Source organism: Crocodylus siamensis, chromosome 3, assembly GCF_052110815.1.
Source record: "Crocodylus siamensis isolate JL-2025a chromosome 3, ASM5211081v1, whole genome shotgun sequence".
NCBI lineage: Eukaryota > Metazoa > Chordata > Crocodylia > Crocodylidae > Crocodylus > Crocodylus siamensis.
The window spans coordinates 241,521,657-241,543,471 of NC_143397.1; the positions used below are offsets into that span (position 1 = coordinate 241,521,657).

At 44.3% G+C, this 21,815-nt stretch overlaps 1 protein-coding gene across 15 annotated transcripts in view; it reads right to left on the minus strand.

Annotated features, from left to right (window-relative positions):
- The window catches only part of MTSS1 (MTSS I-BAR domain containing 1), a 169,767-nt gene extending 148,297 nt beyond the window's left edge, over window positions 1–21,470 (minus strand). For all 15 annotated transcript variants that reach the window (XM_090040631.1, XM_090040625.1, XM_090040621.1 and 12 more), the window contains exon 1: window positions 20,823–21,470. In XM_090040631.1, coding sequence (XP_089896757.1) covers window positions 20,823–20,894 — 72 coding nt within the window. In that variant the 5' untranslated portion in view covers window positions 20,895–21,470. The remainder of the gene's footprint in view (window positions 1–20,822) is intronic.
- Window positions 21,471–21,815: the final 345 nt, after the last annotated feature.

Genomic DNA, 21,815 nt, shown 5'->3' on the forward strand with positions numbered 1-21,815 from the left:
AGTCAGAGACACAGGTAAGCCCTTTACTGAATCCGGGCAGTGTCATCTATAACCCCTGAACAGGCATTTTACTTTTGCCACACAGCATCACATGGAAAAGGGAAGGGGGAAGGAAACTCAGAGCTAAACCAGAATTTTATTGTTAGACCCTTTACCATCTTCTGAACACTAGCAACAACATAAAAACACTTCTTTAAATTTAATGCACTACCCATAAGACAAAGCTGAAGAATCCTTAACTAAAGAAATGGTAGAACATTAATACTGACTTCAGCATCAACATCAAACAGCCATGGATGGGGAAAAAAAAAACATGACTCAGGGGCACAATAAGATATACTGCCTGAAAGACGAGCCTTTGCAGGTGCATCCAGACAAGCGTGGGTGTGCAGTATGCAGCACCACTGACCCATCGGCGGTGCCACACACTGCACATGCCACACATGCAGGCACTCCCAGCACTGCTACATTGTGGCACCAGGGGTTTTTTGACCCCAGGATCTCAAAAAAACAAACAACCCCCAAAACAAACAAACAAACAAACAAACCCACACCTAAAAAAAAAAAAGTGAGGCAGCACACATGGTGGCAGCGCACACCACCCAGAACTGAAGCCTGGCAATGCTCCAGCTGCAGGCCAGGCTCCCTGCAGCAAGGGCTCCCAGAGGCCCTGAGGATCCTAGGTAAGGGTGCTGGGGCCAGCACAGTTCCTGGCCCCAGCCTCCCTTCCTCCACCTGGGGCAACGTGCATTTCGGCACAGAGCACATGGCACTGGCATTCCCCGGGGACAAGCAGCAGAGGCACACATTGTGCCATTTGTGCCCAGGAAACACGCATGTTCCCACTCATGGGGATGCACTGTAGGGGTGTGACAAGCAGCTAATTTATAGCTAGACAGAGAAGGGTTGCGCAGGAACACTCAAGCTACACAGAAATTTAGTAAACAAGAGCAGAGTTAGGTTAACTCAAGCCGCAAACTAATTTGCATCTCCGCTACTTTTCCAACCTGGCCTCCTCTACATCCCAAACATCTGCCAGTATTGCTATGCTGTCCTGGGGAACAGAGAGAGATCATGCCCAGCAGAGGACCTATTAGTGCCAACAAAACCCCTGGTCTGTGTGAAGCTGTGCTGGCAGGAGGAAGCTTGCGTCTAAGTTTCTGCTGTTTCTTGCAATTCCTTCAGTGGACAAAGTTGGAATAAGAGTGGTAACAGGGAGATGGTACATGTAGACGAAGGCAGAGTATGAGCAAGCAGCACCTAAGCTTCAAACCACACCCCAGAATGGCTGGATAGCTTAAAGCATGACAATGCCAACTAGAGATCTGTACGCTGGGATGGGAGCTAGGTTAGTGGAACTGCTCGAGTTATACTCCCAATAGCAGTTGTCCTAGTTTCATATACATATATGAGTCATCGGTAATATCTGCAGAAAGGCCCAGCATTAAATGTGTAAGAAAGAGGCCCTTCCTCTCATCCTTACAGATGGGTTGTGCAGGTCTAACGCATCATACTGTTCAACATCTTCATTAACGATGTGGATATTGGAGTCAGGAGTGGACTGGCCAAGTTCGCCGATGACACCAAACTTTGGGGCAAAGCATTCACGCCAGAGGACAGGCGGGTGATCCAGGCTGACCCAGACAAGCTCAGCAAATGGGCAGACGAGAATCTCATGGTGTTTAACACCGAAAAATGCAAGGTTCTCCACCTTGGGAGGAAAAACCTGCAGCACCCTTATAGGCTCGGCAGTGCTACGTTGGTTAGCACTACAGAAGAAAGAGACTTGGGGGTCATCATTGACCACAAGATGAACATGAGCCTCCAATGCGATGCTGCGGCTAGTAAAGCGACCAAAATGCTGGCTTGCATCCATAGATGCTTCTCGAGCAAATCCCGGGACGTCATTCTCCCCTTGTACTCGGCCTTGGTGAGGCTGCAGCTGGAGTACTGCGTCCAGTTTTGGGCTCCACAATTCAAAAAGGATGTGGAGAAGCTTGAGAGAGTCCAGAGGAGAGCCACGCGCATGATCAGAGGTCAGGAAAACAGATCTTACGATGACAGGCTGAGAGCCATGGGACTCTTTAGCCTGGAAAAGCGCAGGCTCAGGGGTGATCTGATGGCCACCTATAAGTTTATCAGGGGTGACCACCAGGATCTGGGGGAACATTTGTTCACCAGAGCGCCCCAAGGGATGACGAGGTCGAACGGTCACAAACTCCTGCAAGACCATTTCAGGCTGGACATAAGGAAGAATGTCTTTACTGTCCGAGCCCCCAAGGTCTGGAACAGCCTGCCATCAGAGGTGGTTCAAGCACCTACATTGAACACCTTCAAGAGTAAATTGGATGTTTATCTTGCTGGGATCTTATGACCCCAGCTGACTTCCTGCCCTTTGGGCAGGGGGCTGGACTCGATCTCCAGAGGTCCCTTCCAGCCCTGATGTCTATGAAATCTATGAAATCATATTGAGGAAGCTTGCTGTTGCCCTAGCTGCAACTGTTCTGAGGGTAAAGAGAGAGCTCTTGGTCTGGAACCTGCCAAACATTTATTTTAATAAACTAAGTAAACACATGGCCATGAATATAGGGAAGAATAATTCTTAGTGACTGCATCTAATGAGGAAGAGAAAGTCTTCAATCCAAAGAGACCTGGACTATAATCTTAAACCAGAACTGTCACCATTTAAATAGAAGAACCTATTTAATTAATAAATGCCACTTCCTTAAACCTGTTAGTATTACTTCAAACGCCATCTCAGCAGTAGCTGCTGGTGTTTCAGCACATGCCTACATACAGTCCATGCATTATGCATGTGTATGCCAGGCACCTTCCAAGTACTGACAATTAACAGCAGGGCCTAAGGGCCTACCAGGTTCTCAAGCAAAATACAAGCTGACAAGTAAAGATACCAAAGCAGCCTAATTATACTGCCATTTCAATGGCAGTACTGTGCTGTTAACTGCACCTATGTTTTCTAGGGACACACACAGTTCAAATATAACTTGAGAAGGCGGCGTTGGTCATCTGGCCAAAATGCATCACAAAGAAATCAAGATCAAAAATAGACAACTGGCACCTCAACACATCTTGTTTCTCACTTTTAAGGCTTAGGCCCAGCCAGTGTTCAGGTATTGCACCGATTCAATGAAATGGTTCAATTCAATTCAGCTGCCTTAATTATATTTATAGAACTTCTTTCTGTGAAGAGTCTTAAACCCAGCCCAAGAATGGCTGATCTCAACCGCAGTTCGGCACAGCGTTTGGTACCAGAACAGCAGTCAGTCCACTCAGTCGCACTTTAAACCTTTGGGGTCTGATCGTCTACCATCTAGCAATAATCCCATTTTCCAGCAGTAGTTTCTTTGGAGTGGCTTCTACCATCATACACAATAACACTCGAACAATCCCTTCAGCCAGCCATAACTTGCTTAATTTTTCTACTGCTCTGACCTTTCCCCTGCAAATCTTACAAAACAAATGTTTAACTTTCACAAGCCAATTCTCAGAACCAGCTCTTCCAAACCCAGGACAGCAATTTCATCATCCCTCTCAACTCCCCGCTGCTCACCCATTTAATGACATTCAAGTCTTTTGTGCATTACACTGTGCATCCCTTTAGACCTTCCAAACAAATGCTTCCAACAATATAATCTTAAAAAGGACCGAGTGCCCTGGGCTCTTTCTGAAAGTAGTGACAGCTTCACTTCACAGGAGCTGACTGCATGCTGTTAAACACTTCCCAGCTGTTGGGAAGGAGGATAAGCAGGGTCAGCAGAGTAAGATTTACAAGACACAGATGGAGAAGAGCCTCCTGTGATTACAGTACTAATGGAGGATCTGGGCTGAAGTCTCTTCTCTGCCACAATTTTACTGTGCCACGTTGGACAAAATCCTTGCCATTCTGTGTTCCCTATATTTATAAGAGTGGAGTAACAGCACCTCCCAATCTTACAGGAGTAAATATCTGAATAGTGATGGGAACAGTCTAGATCCACAGATAAACCATCCATTCAATTTAATCCTGAGAAATAATCATTGCAATATTCATTACTTTCTTAATTTGAAAATCTGACTATAATCAATTTGCTTTGACTAAGCATACAAATGTGATTTCAGGCCACTCTGGAAGAGAAGTAATGCAGCGTTTTTCAGTGTAATGTTTCCCCACAGCTATCTCTGATATCAGAAATTGCAAAAGGCACAAACAGCTGATAAAGGAAATCAATTTTTTTTCCTTTAAATGTCAGAGTCATTTGAGCTCAAATGTTATCTGTAAAAGCGGCAGTCTTCCTTTATCTTTTAGCCCCTGTTCAGCATGAAGAAAATGCTGCAAGGAAGCGCAGCTAGGAAACAAGGTCCTAAATCCTCTGTTCAGTAATCCCACCACTTTAAAGAACAGCCAGTCATTTGCAGGGCTCTGGTTTGATTTTTTTTCCTTTTAATGTTTTTGTTGAAAAAGAAAATTATATATAAACTACTTGTTATCTGGGGCCTTTTCCCCAAAAAGTACCCATCCGCTTAATTTAATAAGTTAGTTTTTCAGCTTTAAAGGTCACACATTGTGTTTTTCTTTTAAATTAATATTTTATCATGACAGTAAAATACTCCAAGGTATACTCCATAATGATATGCCTTGGCACTTAGCAGTGCTCTGCCTTTGGCTGCATGCCTACCAACCAAGGCATATCATTATGAGGCAATAAGACAGCATCATCTTATCTTATTGCTTAATTAGTTTATAAAAGTGATTAGTTATAACATGGGTGAGTCTTCTCCTTGGGTCAGGCAACTATGTGAATTGTGGGAAGGGCACTGTCCTAACCGCTCACCACCAACTAACTCAGCTTGCAACATGAAAGAGTATGCCTCCCCGTCAGTATTTGGTCAGTCCACAGTTAAAATACTGATGTCCCTTCAGGGACACACACAGCAGCAAAGTAATCTGAAGGTCCTAGGCCAGGAGTGGGCAAAACAGCCAATCCAGAGGGCAGCTGGACTCCATTTCCCAGCAGCCCCTACCTGCATGGCTTGGGTCGGTCTCCATGGAGACCCCAGCCACACGCATGGGAAAGCTCAAGGCTGGGGTTGCCATAGAAACCAACTGCAGCTGCGTGGGCAGTGCACATGGCAGAACAGCACAGGGGGCTGCTCCAGAGCTGCTGGGATCTTGCGACGGGGACAGCTTGCTCTGAGCCAGGGCAGAGCCACGATCTATAGCCTGCACGCTCCGGGCAGGGGCGCGCAGGCAGGAGGTTGCAGCCTTGCCCCGGCTCCAGACCAGGCCGTCACTGCTGCAAGAAGCCAGAGCAGAGCTGCGATCCCCTGCTTGCACGCCCCTGCCTGGAGAGCGCAGGCTGCAGATCGCGGCTCGGCCCTGGTTCCACAGCAAGCCGCCTCATCGCAAGATCCCAGTGGCTCCAAAGCAGCCCCCTGCCCTGCTCTGCCAGCATGGCTATGGCTGGTCTACATGAGCTTTCCCACCTAGGTGGGGCTGAAGTCTCCATGGTGAGCAGCCCAAGCCAGGCAGGCAGGGACTGCTGGGGAATGGAGTCCATGGCCAACCAGATCCGGCCCATAGGCCACACTTTGCCTATCCCCATCCCAGGCTAAGCCAGTGCAGCTCTTGAAAGTCCTCAAGCCTCAGACGTGCCATACTCAGGTCTACTGGCTCGGGGAGAAATCCTGACACACTGACCACACTCTGATCACAGACTTATCAACAAAAGTCACAGCTTCTTTTGGACAGCTGAAGTCATTTTTGAACCACTAGGCACAAGTGGCATAGAAGGCAAAGACTGCTCAGGTTATTCTCAAAGTCCTTGAATAGCAGACTCATTTTGCCAACAAATCCCATTTATGCCTGCTTCTGGATTCCACAAAAGAGTTCAGCGGAAACTCAACTCAACTCACTTTAAAATCAGTGCTGCTCAGGTAGGTTTAGCAAACAACTTCCAGCCCTGGAGTGAAGGAAAAAGCATGGGAAAAGCTAACACATGTAGTCATAAATCTGCAAGCGGGAAAAGGTTTGTGCATTGACCACTCAGTGGCAGATTTGGAAAGACAATGTTCGATGTATAAAAAGTGATCAAGTGAGCCACTTTCATATTATAAAGCAAACACTACATAAAAGAGAAAAGAATATTTAAAAACTGCTTTCTTCTTTCCTTTTAGGCTAACACGCTGATAGACTTTGAGAATAATCTTGATTTTGGTTGCTTCTATCTAGGAATATCAAGCTTTAGAAGAGGAAATATTTATTTTATCCAGTGAACGGGACTGCTCAGGTTTCTCCAAAAAAAACCTGCCATCCAGATACAGATGCATTAAGCAAGAGTAGATTTGCTGAAGGGTGTCACACTTACTGAAATCAGATCCAGCCACCAGGCTGAGAAAGAATCCGGAGCGCTGGAATTGGGTTTGTGATCCTAGATAAACCTAACAGCCTGACAGCTTAACAAAAGGAATAGTTATGTGCCTCTTTCTGCTTTGGGCGGGGCGTGGGGGAGGAAGCTTCTCTCTAATAGCTTATATTGACACATTGCAAGTAAGAGAGAGAAGGTGATGGAAAGTCCTTAAAAAGCAGTTTAAAACGTATGCACACTCTTCCCTATGCCAAATAAAATGTTTAGGTGACTCCAGTCCTGGTGTCAGCTCCTATGACACTGACCAAAGACGACAGCAGCAAAGATGACAATGAGGGAGACAGCAAGCCGAGGGCAACAGGCAGTGGTATCACCCTTCACTACTCCAAGTTTCCACACCCCACCCAACATGCCCCCACTTCCTACCAGCCAAGTTTATCACCACAATCCTATTCTACGCCAGTCCTCATGCCATATTTTTCACTGGAGTATCTGTCGGCGTGCATATTAAGCAACAGGACCACCACGTCTGTCTATACACAGGAATTACAAAATTACTATTAGTAAAGTCACGGAAGTTAGCACTTCTCACTGATACTGCAGAAGTCACTGGCTAACATTATACTAAAAAAAAAAAAAACAAAAAAAAAAAAACCACCCTTAAAGGCAGGTATAATACTGATGCTAAACTTCACACCCTAATAACACCCTCCTCCCACAAACTGTGAATCCGTCTGTCCAGTAATTCAGTACTCTGCTCCTAACTGCAAGTCCTTGAAATAAAAGGAACACAACCTTATCTGTTAGTTAAAAAAAGCTTTCACAATTATTAAATGGCATTAACAGGAGTCCTATAGCATAATAGTACCCCTAGTCTAATTGGTGGCAGTAGGTGTTATGTGCTGTATTTAATAAGGGTACATAAAAAAGCAAAGTTGGCTACATGAAATCCACTTCCACATAATGAACAGTGTTCTTTCAAAGAAATGGAAATAGCCAGAACAGGAATAAGCAAACAAGCAGCCATAACAAGATGGCCTCAGAAGAAGACCTTGACCATTGAGATGTATCAACATGTGGTAAGATACAGTGGCCATGGCCAACTAATCAATTTTACTAATCCAGTAACATCAAGTGCTTAAAAAAAAAAAAAAAAAGCAAGATAGTTATGGTTGGGCACATAACCAGCTCTGATAACAGGAATTATAAAACATAGGCAAATACTCTGCATGTTTCTCCCAACCCACAGAAGGATCTGTAATGCAAGGAGCGCTGCAGTCCAATCCACAAAAGCCCACATCAGCGCTTGCAAGACATCTGCCATCACCTTAAAAAGGTGCCACACCTCAGAAAGAATAATCAAAAATATGAACACAAAATGGATGACACCCAGGTGAATGGCAGCACTATGGATCTAGGGAGTCTTGACAGATGACAGGCACAGCACTCATCTATGATGCAGCTGAAAAAAAAAAAAAAGGCCAATCAATAGAAGCATTATGTGCAAGACATAGGAGGCAACAGTGCCTCTACTCAGCACTGGGTAGGCCTCACCTTGAGTTGTGTGTGCAGTTCTGGGCCACACATTTTAAAAAGAGATGTGGAAAAGTTAGAGAAGATCCAGAGACAGGCAAGAAAAAAAAATGATAGGTCTTGAAAGGCGAATCATACCAGGTGAGACTGAAGGAAGTAGGCACATCCAAATTGCAGAGAAAGCACTTAAGAGGGGACATGATAGCAGTCTTCAAGTACCTGAAGGGCTGGCCAGAGAGGAGGGAAAACATCTTCTCTCTCTTGCTGCAGAGAGCAGGATGAGGACTGATAGCCTGAAGTTGCACAGTACGTTTAAAATGGGTATGGGGGAAAAAACTTCTCCACTGTTAGAACAGCAAGCTGGGGAAGTCGTGGACTCTCCATCTCTGGAGGTATTCAAGAGGAGGTTGAACAGGGACTGGTCAGGGATGATCTAGGAGCAGTTACGTGCACGTTTGACTATGTACATTTCCAAGCTTCTGCGCTTCAGTGCTTTCCACATGTGGCTAGGAGGGAATTTTTTCCCCCAACTCCTGCTGTTACATGCATGAGGGGCATTTTGGGTGGTGGCTGCAGCAAAGGCTGGGTATTTTCATTGAGTTACACCAATGCTCCTGCTGAGATTTTAAGCCTAGAGAGGGTCTTTCCCCTCTGCTCAGGGTCAGACCGATTGCTGTATTTACAAATCAGAAAGGAATTTTCCCCATGGTCAGATTGGTACAGACTGGGGGGAAAGAGGAGAGAAATTGCCTTCCTCTAACAGGGAGTGTGGCCATCTTCCTTGGATTTCTCAAATATATTTTAACACCTTTTGCAGCAACAGGACATTGGCTACTCTGGTCCCCCTGCTTTACCTGTGGCAAGTAAGGGCACTGTTTTGTGGTTGTATCAGGGTTGACCGTGTAGTTCCGCTAATAGTTTAGACAACGGATTCTGTGCAGGACGCTTTGGACAGAAACAACCTTGCCTCAGACATGGGCCTGGACTTGATGGTTTCTGGAGCTCCCTTTCATAGGCTCGGAGAGGTAGGACAGGGTCTTTGATACAAGAGAAAAAGAGCAGCCCCACATGAAATTCAGTCACCTTGGTTAAAGCTTCCTAGTAACTTAGAACAAATTTTCCTTCCCCCTTTGCTTTATTTATTTTTCATATGCTGCATGGCTTGTTCACTTTTTAGGTTAGAAAAAACATTTTAAATAAATTCAAGCACCTACTTGATGAGCTATTTTTGGTTGTCCCCCAACTATGCAATAAGCTGGGGGACTACCACCTTCCAATAAGCCACCATGAAAACTTCAGCTTTCTGAAAACATTTCATCTCGTATGCAGGTCTATAGCTATGCAAAGCACATCTATTTGAGGGATTTCTTTTTTAAATGTATTCATTCTTGTCTTAATGAGCCACATTTAATTACTGCTACCTTCTTTATCAGTTTGCATCTTGTTTAGGCACAAGCAGTTTTGACAATTCGGTTCTCCCATCACCCACACATTCCCCTTTTCTAAACTTCACTATTAATATTCTAGGAAGTGAATCATCTCTCCAAGTTCAGCAATATCAAATACACTGTATGTCCTGTCATGAGAGATCCTGACATTGCAAGACAAAAAACAGGAAAGAGCTCAAGATGGAATAAATTTAAATCCAAGCATGTTAAATAGCAGTTTCAGTCCATGGTTTAAAAATAAGATTAAAAACTATCCACTTTGGTTCTCATGGGTCAATATAAAAGTTAAAACATACCATTAAACAACATGCCAACTTTCCTCTAAGCAATATAACAAAGCTTGAGAAATCTAAATGTAATATGGGACGAGCTTTCTAAAACGTGCAGTGTTACAATTTACAAAGCCAGACTCGATCAAAACCATGGTCACACAGTTGAGTATCTGGTCCAACAGTGGTCAATGCTAGAAGCTTCAAAAAAGCACAAGCAAGTCCACTAAAGCAAATTCTCATATCATTGCCTAAGTGCAAAAAAACCTTTAAACTTCCAGTACTGGGAAGAAGCTTGCATCTAAAAGCATGAGGGTTTACATACTTTCCAAATTTTGTTTCTTACTTGTATTTAACTGCTATATAATGATTGTTGTCGGCATTGTGCAATACCACCTGGTTCCTCTCATAGTCGCCTGCCACGACTTTGATCTTATGTAGGGAGGAAAGAGATTGGTATATTGTTACCGATGGTATTCGCAGAATAACCCCCGAGACATCACATCAACCTATAGATTTATTCTTTTTCCTTTACAGCTGCTCAAGGTGCAGGCAACAGCCTCCTCAATTTTCTGCTGGGCACAGCCATCAGCTCTGGTGCAGATCCCCACCAACGAGAGCCTCAAAGGTAAGTAACTGCTGCCATTTTCATGCCACTAATTAACTCATTAGTGAGGCACAGTTTCTATGTCTTTGAACCTTCTCCGGCATCTTTTGCCTGGAACAGCCCCCCCACTTTGCCAGGGCTGGCTGTTACAGGCTCAGCCTTACCTGTTTTCAGGGAGTCATCCCCGTCTACCCCAAGCCTGCACCGCCACTTATTGCCAGTAGTTGGCTTGCTAGCAGCTGTGCTCGTTGCACCCCGTCTTCCCCTCAACACTTTGGAGACTGGAGCAGCTTCAGCTGCTCTCCCATAGCCGATGCTGGTCTCTCCCAACCGGGACCCCTCTCTGGTCAAAGGGAGCTCCTGCTGAACCACGTCACAGAGCCTCAGCTCCTCTGGACTCACCGCAGTGGCTACAACTTCCAGTAAGTATCCCGTCTCCAGTTGTCTTCCTGGCTTTCTAGTGCCCAAAGGCATTCTCACCTCTAGTTTTACCCCCGGGATCCCAGGTCCATGGGCCAATCATGAGTTAGGTGGATAATCCTCTCCACCTCACCGGCTGTTGTTACTCACAGCTCCCAGGTTTTAGTCTAAGTAACAGGGCTCCTGCCAGAGACCCTGTTACAATGATTTTTTTTTTTTTTTAAATCAGCACTGAAGTCAAGAAATGTGCTAATCTGACACCAATGTACATAGAGTAATAAAAGATGTATATAGAATAATATCTGCACTGCATGGAAACATTATTTCTTTTCATCTGCTTTTAAATTTGCCACCTTTCGATTTCCCTGAGCATTCCTATTCTCTTCTGCTATGAGAATGAGAAAGTCTGTTTGAATAAACTGTACTTTAGATCAGCAAATGCCAACCTTTTTGACAGATGTGCCACAAATTATCCCTGCCCCTCTGCGTACCACCCTAATAACTTTCTCCTACCCAGTCTCCTGTGGTTTCTGCTCCCTGACCTGTGCTTCCTGCCTGATCTGATGCTCTGCTTCCTGCTCTATGCTCATCTGCCACTGTACTGACCATCCTCTCCAAAATCTGCCATATGCCACACACGAAAGCTGCCTGTGCCACCAGTGGCCACCGCTATTTCTGACCATTCATAGCCAGCAAAAACATTAACACATTAGATGAAAGCAAAGCTACTGTTAATTTGTTTATATACAATAAGACAGAAACCAGGCACATAATTATTTTTAAAGCAAAAGTCTCTCTGGCTCTATCAACAATATCAAGAAAAGGATACTTTACAGCAGTGGTTCTCAACCTGTGACCCATGGGGTTGCACGTGGCCCAATCAGCATACTGCTGTGGCCCATGAAACACCCTGTTAAAGCAATTTTTAAATGGATACACAGGAAGCAAGCTGTGTGGGTACAGCCCACTTAACATATTGAGAGCTGCAGGTGTGGCCCACTATGGCAAAGAAATTGAGAAACACTGCTTTCTAGCATAGTTAAAAGTATGGCAACATCTTGATCAACTCAAGAAAGCAATCCAAGCAAGTATAAGTCTGAGAAAACAACTATAGCCCCCAGTGAATAAAAAAGAATATTACAAGATCGCTATTATTTCTATATTTCCAAAGTACTACAATTAATTCTTTAGGTATGGAAATGCAGTCACCTTCAGAGTGGAATATGACAATTGAACAGAGTGCGGCAAACGCAAACTATTGTTTAAGGGAAGGAGGGAATATGGATCAGATGCAACTTTAATGTTAGAGACTCCTTTTCTTTGTTTGATTACCTTGAGATAAAACCCTTACCTCAACACAGTTCCTAAACTGAACCAATGGCGAAGTACATTAATTCTCCTGTGCTTACGGTATTCATGGGTGCCAAATCAATGCAGCATCCTGAAGGACTTGGATCACAAGCCAATACGTCCACCTGCTATGCCAAAAAGGATGATGTCACACTTACACTGCCTCTGGCCTGATGTTACTACAGAATAACAGAAGGAAATAAAGTTCTGAATAGCCCCTTTTTAAAAAAAATACCAATATATTAATTAGCAAACCTAGTAATAATATAGGATGATAGTTAGGATGCATATATACATTCACACATACAAACACAAACCGTTTGTAAGTGTTCTACTATGAAAAACCCTCCCAAACGTATTAGGATGACTACATTTCCACCAGCAGTCTACTGAAATGCTCCTCTCAAAATGGAAGGTCTTTTAAAAGGGGGGAAAAAAGGGGCCAGCTGCAGCTGGTGAAGCACCTGGCCTCTTATCCAAGGTGGTGTGCTACAAAGAGCTGTTTGCACAAGACAAGCGCATCTAGACAAGGATTCCAGGGAAAGCGCATTTGTTCCACGTTCTTCCACTCAGAGTTGCTCGCAAACTTGTCATTCTAATCTGAATAGGGGATTCCTCCACAGAGACTCATCAATACAGCCTTTCATCCACTGAATCATTATGAAAAAGCTTCCGAGCATGCACAGCGGGCACTTAAACCCACAATATTTCAACTAGATCAAAACTAAGATAATTAAAATATCAAGAGGCACTCATTCAAGTTAATGCATACAGGGTAGTCTCAAAGCAATGCCAAGGGCTATGGCCTGGTAACTCCATTAACTGCAATGGGATTCGATCCGTTCAAATTTGACCATTCCCTTTGAGAACAAAGTTTATTAATAACAGTGCCAACCACTTGTTCCGTGTGCATTAATATATTAATGGCTGACCAGCTTCTCCTACAAAAGTCTAACTCTATTTAAAACATGCCATAGAATTAACATGACTATTCCAACAAAAAACCCCACACAAGAATTGGGCTTTTGCTTGTGCACCAGACTTAACACATTTTTCATCAGATGGGTACTAAATAATGTCCAGGGTCAGAGACAGTGGATCACCTATTTCTATTCCCCAGATTTTGAGAAACGCCCCTTTTGGCCAGTTCTGGACACAATCAGAAAGGTCTCTTTCAGGTAGGCAGATCCCAAGCTACATAGGGCTTTATTCTTTGGGTGGCTTCCCAATTCTTGTGACACACCACTGGTTTATCCCAAGGAATTTCTTCTCCCCAAGCTGCACACTTATGTCAAGTCTAAGCACAGAAAAGTTCAGAGGTTATCACCATAAAACAAGGCTTAATAATAGACGTGCCAATGACTTAACTATTAGTCACTGAAATCTGAAGCAACTTCTTAATATTCATGGCCTGACAAGAAAAAAAAAAAAAGGAGTTTGGGGGCTACTTTAGAAAGTACATGCTTGGGGCTCAGATAAATCATTGATCTCACTTGGCTCATTGCAGGATTTGAATTGCTCAAGAATGATAATCGTTGGTTTGGGTTTGCACAGGCTACCATTAATGCCAGTAAATTCACAAAGATGTGCTTTAACAGCTACTACAACACATAGTAGATGTTTCAACTTGTACCCCAAGACTAACGTAAGTGACGCATCACTGCTCTCATCTGCCTCAACTCATTATTGGCAATTAGGGTGAGAAATACAGAGTGAACTAGCCACTACGGATTCTTCATTATTTTTCGATTAAACATAATCCTTCAGATTAAAATGCTCTGGCTGCTCCATTAAAAACACAGGAGCAGTGCCCAACAGCTTTGACTTCAGATGAACATTTTGGAGGCAGAAAGGACAGAGAACTGTCATAATCAGAACTAGATACAGTTCTGCAGATATCATCTGCTGTACCAGCAAACAAGGAGACCTCATACCAGGGAACATCAATACAGCTTGAACCACTGACAAAAGATTTATTAGATGCATGGTCTAATCTAAGCACGGTACCAAAAGCCAGGACCTCCACAGCACTCGAACCCAACTCTACCACTTACTCCTTTACCAAATGATCAATCCTTACCTTGCCTTTTCAGAAAATGGGGTAATTGCTCCTGTGAAGGTAGGTGTTAATGTCTGCAGACATCTTCCCTTTTTGAAGAAGAGTGCTACAGAACAGATCCTACAAGCTACTTAACATCCCAACTCCAGTCCGGCAGCAGCACACAAACCATCCTGCTGACTTCAATAAATTACTTGCATGCTTAACGGTCTGCAACCACCTAAGTGCTATACTAGACTGATGCCAGTGATTGGCATTTTACTGAAACCCTGCATAATGCTATGCTGAAACCACCCCCCTCCCCAAGTATAACTGAGGAGTCGAGCTCGCTTTAGCTAGTGACCTTTTTGAGGGACTCCTTACTAATTCAGAACCCCCCTGATTTGGCAGGCTTGACCTAGGTCAATATACCATTCAACTGCAATTCTCATTCTGTTGTTCTGCTCTGCAATTATGGAATTTTTTCCTTCCTACCCCGTGCGGTAGTCCTTGTACTGGGCATATCCGCAGAGATACCACTAGTTCCCTCCTGCTTAAAACGTAGGATTTGTTATTTCACAAACACCAAGTCAGATTATTGGTGCTCCATCACTTGTAGCAACAAGTTTGCATTGAAGAGACATGCCTATGCAGCAAAGCACTTTATATTTTATGCTGCTGATTTTATTACATCTTTTCCAGATTCAGAAGTGAGGAAGGAAGCAGCGAACTCTGAAAAATATCATCATTCGTTATGTATTAACTAGCACCAAGAGTGTAATTACAGACTTGTCCTCAAACATTTGTTCAGGCAATTACGTTTTTATGCAACAAGGAACAATCCCTTCTATGGCTTACCTTTACTGTAAACCCTCCCAAAAAAGCCAAGGGCATTCTGCCTTTTTTTTTTTTTTTTCCAGATCAGTTTTCAGGCATTTTCCCCTCCAGACAACATCAGGAAACAAAAAACTATCGTCTACACTGAAGGGGCAGAACCTCAAATGAGGCAAGCTATCATTGCTTCGCTGCAGTGAATTTAAGTCAGCCAAGGATCTGTCCTTAGAGAAAGGTCATAGTGGAGCATATTCCCAGCTCTATACAACAACATGGAACCTCTAAATACATATTTATACATGTATTTATGCTACCCTTCCCAACAAAGGTGCAAGGCAGCTCACAGTACAAGAACAGAACAATTTATAATCAGGAGAACATTAAGAGAAAAGTGAGGGACAAGAGCAACACAACTTAAGAGAGGAACTAGCATAGCAACATAAAAACAGAGCCACTAAGCAACAGGTCAGCCTAGCTTTGTTTGTTAAATACCTTCCCAAACAAATGGTTTTATGTTGCTTCTGAAATGCAGATTAAATACATGAGGAGCCTTTCAGCATTTCTCTTCCTAAACCATCTTCCATGTTTGTTATAACATGAAGACGGTTTTTTTAATCTAAAATCTTGTAAAACCTTTACAAAAAGACACTACCAGCTGTTGATCAAGGGCAAAGAATTCAGCCCAAACAAATGAGCTATTTTTATAAACTGCACATACACTGGAGAAAAAAAAAATCAGCTGTATTTGTTAATCACATAAAATATTGACAACAGAATACTTTGAGATGAGAAATTAGGTTTTTGGTGTAAATACTAAAGCTTGTGCATTTGGAATGGGCCACAGCTTTCTTAAGGGTCTTTGTACACAAACCAGCTAACTGAATGTAGCAAGCACTGGACCAGGCTATGCCAGGAAAACTGTTCTCCCTCTCCCTGAGCCCATAGTTGGCACATGTATTTCAAAATCGATTGTTATAAGAACATAAATGAAAAAAACTCCACTAACAATGTTAGCCACTGGAGGGAAGCTAAAGCCTGAAATCAGCTACCCATCATGTTTGAAGATGATCTACTCCTTTGTGGCTATATTTAACTTGAAGTTGATAACTATCGCCCTACTCCAAGGCATTTAGAGACTATTTGTTTGAGGTGCCCTACAGGAAGTAAGGTCCAGATCCTGGAAATAAAACACATGCAGATACAAGCCTGTAGGTGCAGGGATCCATCTGCAAAATCAGGACCTACAGCTCTATTTGTACTGGATCAGCACTCCCTTACAGTCACAGTTCAGTCATATCACAAACATTTTCACTTGTTTTGCAAGTTTGTCCCCATCCTGCGCAAGAAGCTGCCAAGGGCTGTCCCTAACCAATGAGTCAGTGCTAAGGGCTAAATACCAAATGGTGGCAATTCTTGCACATCTTCAGCTGAGTTATAGAATAAGCAGTTTAAAAACTTCTAATCCCACATAATAAAAATACACCAAAAAACTGGCAAATACTTGAGAGTTCTCATTTCCAACAACATAAGGTGCATTGTCCCTGCTATAACTAAGAGCCACAGTTTTCAAAAGGTTGACAGCAGAGACATTGCACTGCCTTCTCAAACAGCATTACTAGCCACAACAGGAGTGAAGTTAGCAGTGCCTAGATCCAATTTAAATTAAAATAAGAGTAATTAATCCTGTGCTCTCAGTTCCTAAAGGGAGATTTCACCCAACAGGCAATGAAAAATGTCTTCAGGGCTCTGGATTTTCTCTTGGAAATGTTAAGTTTTATTGTCTAAGTAGACAATTTACGATCCCTTCCTGGTGCCATTCATTGCTCATATCCTAAATCTGGAAAAAGGAAAAAGAAAAAAAAAAATCAATGCAATTAGAGTAATATTTTCAAGACTGCTGTAAAATGCAGCTAAATGCTCAATATAAAACTTAAACAACTCAAGGACAGCCACCCAGGTCCGCCTGTCATTCACATGGTTTCCAGGAGGCCTGAAGACACCACTCAGCACAAGTCCCTGAACCTAGGTACTGTATGAATGCAGGGTAAAAGCTCCCAGGAGCTTTCAACCAAAAAAGATGAGACAAATGTGGAGGGTAGAAGGATGTATGTACTGTTGCTCATATGTTACATGCCAGTATTTTAACACTGAATTCCTTGCTCTTGCTTTTTCTGTAAAGGGAATGGGAAGTAGTACGATTAAAGAGAAGGGAAGTAGATAAGCTAAAAGGAGCCTAAAAATAAAGGAAGAGCAACATTAAAAGGGAGCATGCTCTGCATCAAACAGCAGGCTCATTTGAACACCGCTCTTGAAAGGCTTTCCGAAAACTTATCTGCACAGATTTCCCTGATGCTACCCAAAATATTGAAATGAACAGCACATTGCTTCTCTGTACTTTGTTGCCACAAATGAGTTACACTACATTCAGATCAAATCCAACCTTCCCAAAGGGAGCTCCAGAAAGTACGCTGCGTTCAAAGGGAAACCTGCACACTGTTAGCCTAACATAGAGAACTGCTCTTAGGAGGGCACAAAGTAAGTGTTTTCTTTTTCTTCTTTTACAGTTCTGACCACTTTGAAAAAGATCTTACATGAGAATACAATAGCTTACAGGTGTAACATTCCTATGTTGAACAAGAATGCATTAAGATCATTTAAGACCTACAACTATTAGATCTTTTCTATCGCTAATTAAATGTTCAATGATTCTTTAATTCTTAAATGCTGCCATGGCTAAATCCAGATTCTGTAACAAAGCTGCCAAGAACGGCTTCAATTGTGAACCTGGCAAAAAAAAAAAAAAAAAAAAAGTGTTTTGTGGCTGTTCCTCTGTATTCCATGAGAAAGGCTTGCAGCAGAGGGCTGGGATTTTGTCCATGGATTTAGGAAGGGGTCAGATGGTTCAGAATTCATAGTCACTTGAAATAGTTTTAAAAGAAAAGAAAAAAAAAGACTGAAAAGGATTAGTGAATTAAATAAGGAAACTATTAATACAACATCCGTTGTGTGGTTTAATTTGATATTTAAAACGTAATTACACAATGCCCCATAGTTATTGATTTAGAAATAGCTGCCAAAACTGCATGGTAGAAATTTCTGGGAAAACACTGAAAGTGAAACAATTGGGATGCCTGGAAACGGCTTCCTTCCACAGTCCCGAGTTGTCTGTTGGTTTAACATCTCTGCTAGCATGAGCAAGGATCAAGCAGATAACCATAGTGATACAAGCAGTCCTTATTAGGTTTCAAAGTTAACACACCAATGAATTAATAGGGCAGCTATTAATTTGGAGCTATTCACAGAAACATAAAACTAAGAGGGACTCCAGAGGTCAATTAGCCCAACTCCCTCCTCAAGGCAGGATCGCACCAGTCTAAATTATTCCAGACAAATGTCTGTCTGACCTCCACTTAGAGAGGTTGTGAAATTTGACTTCGGAGGTGTCCATTTCCATGTTTAATCACCCTCATTGTTAGCAGGTTCTTCCTGCTGTTAGGCTCCATACAGTGTCCACACTAAGGCAACTTAGGCAGTAATAACTGGCACAGCCAACGTGATGGCCAACAAGTTGGCCGCTAGCATTAATACAGAGAGCCCTAATCTTAAGCAATCTATCCTCATCTCCATTTGCAACCAAATAGACCTCATCTGCCCCCACTGTTGACAACCATACTGAGTAATGTTGATGCTGTATTGGTCTGCCTTCTCTTCTCTCTGCCAGCTTTCTTCCTGAGCACGATGGCTAGACACTTACTTAAAAAGGGGGGTGGATTCTGTGGCAAACCCTACAGCATCATCACCAAATAAACGGGATCCTCATTATAACCTTCCCAGTTGAAGGAAATGGCCCTTACATTTTGCAACAAAGGCGTGGTTAGCTCCAAGCCCCTATTTGTCAAAACCTTTCTGAAAGTTTGATTTTCTGACAGCTTTGTCTATAACCAGCTGAATTAGCTAATATTCCACTCACTGTATTGTATTAATTGCATCAAATAAAAGCACAGGTGCAATGGTTGTTTGCACTGAACACAGACCAGGAGTGTTTCTTCTTTAAACAGTACAAGGTTAAGTACTGATGCAGTGCTCTCTTCTATAAACCTCACACAACTCTTGTGCAAGGGCCAATTTACATGAGATTTCCCTGTTATCGAAGATCGGGGGCGGGAACAAGTCCACGCCTGTTCTCATCGTGCGGAGAGATTTCTGATGAGCCAGGGCTCCTCTGCAACTACCAGCGCATAAGAAAACAGGACAACAGCAGTTTCTCTACCAAAGCAGCAAAATAAGATGCATGGTTTCTACTGGAGAGAAGATGGGGGGGGGGGGGGAGCCACATTTTCTGTTCTGCCATATATATATATATTTTTTTTTAAAAAGCATCCTAGATTTCACCAGGTAGAACAACATATCCTCTCTGTGGTATGCTTAGAGGTGGTGCTCTTTTTGTTTTATAGGTAAAGCCTGCGCTTTGTCGAGCAAACCAGAATTTGAAAAAAATACAAGCCCATGACAGGAAAAACATGAGAGCATCGACTGCAGTGCTCTCCTTGCATGCAACCCTCCCCCAAAGCTACCTCCTCCTTTATGCTTTTAACTAAAATACCTCCACAGATCAGCACAGAGAAAAGACCGTATGCATGTGAGCCAAAAATTAACTCCCGAAGCAAAGAGCCCAGCAGTGCCAACATACAATAAAAAACCTTCACCTATGTTCCACTGCCAACGGGTTTTCCAGCTAGTAAAACCAGGCTCCCATCCAGTACACACCCACCTCCACCAGTAAATCCCTCAGTTCTTAAAACCCATTTCCCTTGAACCCTCTCTCAGCCCTTCTGGGGGACAAAATACAACAAAAAGTCATGCAACAATTAAACATGCATTAGAGCAGGCTGTGACACAGGTTATTAATAGTGTAACCTCCAGACTTCACTACTGGCTGCATTTAGATTAGGATTCCCTCATTATCCGGCAAGTGCAAGCTCCTGAGTCCCTCCCTTCAGGAGCCCCTTTGGAGGAAGGCAGCTCCCCTGGTGGAGGGGCACACTGCAGTATCCTGCAGTAAGTGCTGCATTACACTGCTATCGTGCTACTTCCAATGGTTCTAAACCATTACTGCTAAAATACTGTCCAGCTTTTATTTTATTTTTACCAAGACAGGCAGGCAAACACCTCCCAATTTAAAAAAACAAAAAACAAACCCACACTTGGCTGCCAGTGTAAATTGAACAACTCCTCACTTGAAGGGCATCTCACAAGAAGGATCCCAAGGGACTGTTTGCAAAGGGGCACAGCTTCAGGAACCTGGGCACTTTGCATTTCAACATGGACTCAGGAAGAGGCAATTATCATTTTCACAAGCCTAACCAACATGCAAATGGCAGAACAGGGTAACAGGCAGTTTTGTCCTCAAAAACTGATCAACTTTTTATCCACAGATCTAGATCCTTAAACTGCACCCATCAGCCTAGCCTGGCCTGCGAATGGCATTGCTGTTCCTCCCAGCCCCACCCCAGGGCTCTCAAATCCATTAATGTGGGTCTCTTCCACTACACCCTGGCCATTTATTCTGTTAGGAACCTACCAGGCTCCAACATTGAAAAGAGGGGGAAAAAGAAAAGAAAACAATGGGTTTAGAGGAACCCACCTGCCCAAAGATAAGGGCAGGCACATTTGAACATCCACTGAAAAGGGAAGTCCTGTCCTGCAAGCAACTCAGGAACAAAATGCTATCAGGTGAACAATGAATAAATGGGAAATTAAAAGTGTGCTGTTGACACCGATGCACGTCCAGGAAAGTAAGCCAGGATCTCTGCAAGGAGGGGAGCTTTGGGTGGGGTGAGGAGCGAATGCAACCACCTTTCAATGCAGCGGGGTTTTATGGTGCAATTGCAGGGTGGCTGTCAGGTGCAGGCAGGCAGGCAGGTGGCCTGGGCACCTGATCCCCCCACCTCCTCTTACCTTCATGTCGCTGATGATGGTCTGGAAGAGCCCTCCGAGCGCGCTGCACTCCTTCTCTATCACAGCCTCCATTTTCCCGGCTCGAGCACACGCAAACTGCTGCAATTTCACCACCAGGCTAGAAAAGAGTCTCCCCCCACCCCCGATCCCCCACCTCGCACTAAAATCTCGTCTAAAAAAATAAAAAGCAAAAGTAAAAAAGCCAACCTACAGGCAGCCAAGACAATCACTGGATTCCTTAGCTCTGCACAGGCTTGGAACAAAAAAAAGAAAAAAAACCCACTGTTACTAGTCCTCCTCCTACCAGCAGCCCCCAGCAGCCGCCCCCCACAGCGCCCTGGGACTTGAACCCGCGCTGCTCCTAGCCCCCCACGCAAGGGCCGCCACCAGATCCATCCTTGGGCATCGTGGGCCGTGCCCCGAGCAGGACCTGCCCCGCTCTCGCGGCGGACACCAACAAAATTAGGAACAAAACCAGCCGCTTAAAAAACAGGGAAGACAGAAAAGCCAAGCGCTGAATGCCCCCGATCAGCTGCCTCCAGAGAGACGCGGGAAGGCACCAAATCCGCCGGCAGCGAAATACGCGCGGGCGCCGGAGCCGCTGCTTTTTATAGCGCACCAAACACAGCCCGCCCCGGAGCTGCGGGTCCGGCGGCCGCCAGCAGCGCCCCGCCCCGCCCCGCCCCACCGACACCGCGCGGACCGCCCGCGGCTCGGCACCTCATTGGCTGCGGCCGGACGTGTGGGCGGGGCGGCCCGAGCGCCGCGGGTTCGAGACCGGCCCCCGCCAGGAGCCGCCGGGCTGGCGTCAGGCCTCCTGGCTGGGTGGTGCTGGAGTGGGGCAGCGGCCGAGCAGGCATCGGGCCCGGGGGGTTTGAAGCCCCTGCCTATGAGGGGAGGGGCAGGAAGAAACCTGGGCTAGGGGTGCCCCTGGGGTGCAGCAGGGGGCAGACACATGCCCACGGGCATCCTGGCCACGGCCCCCTCGGGTAC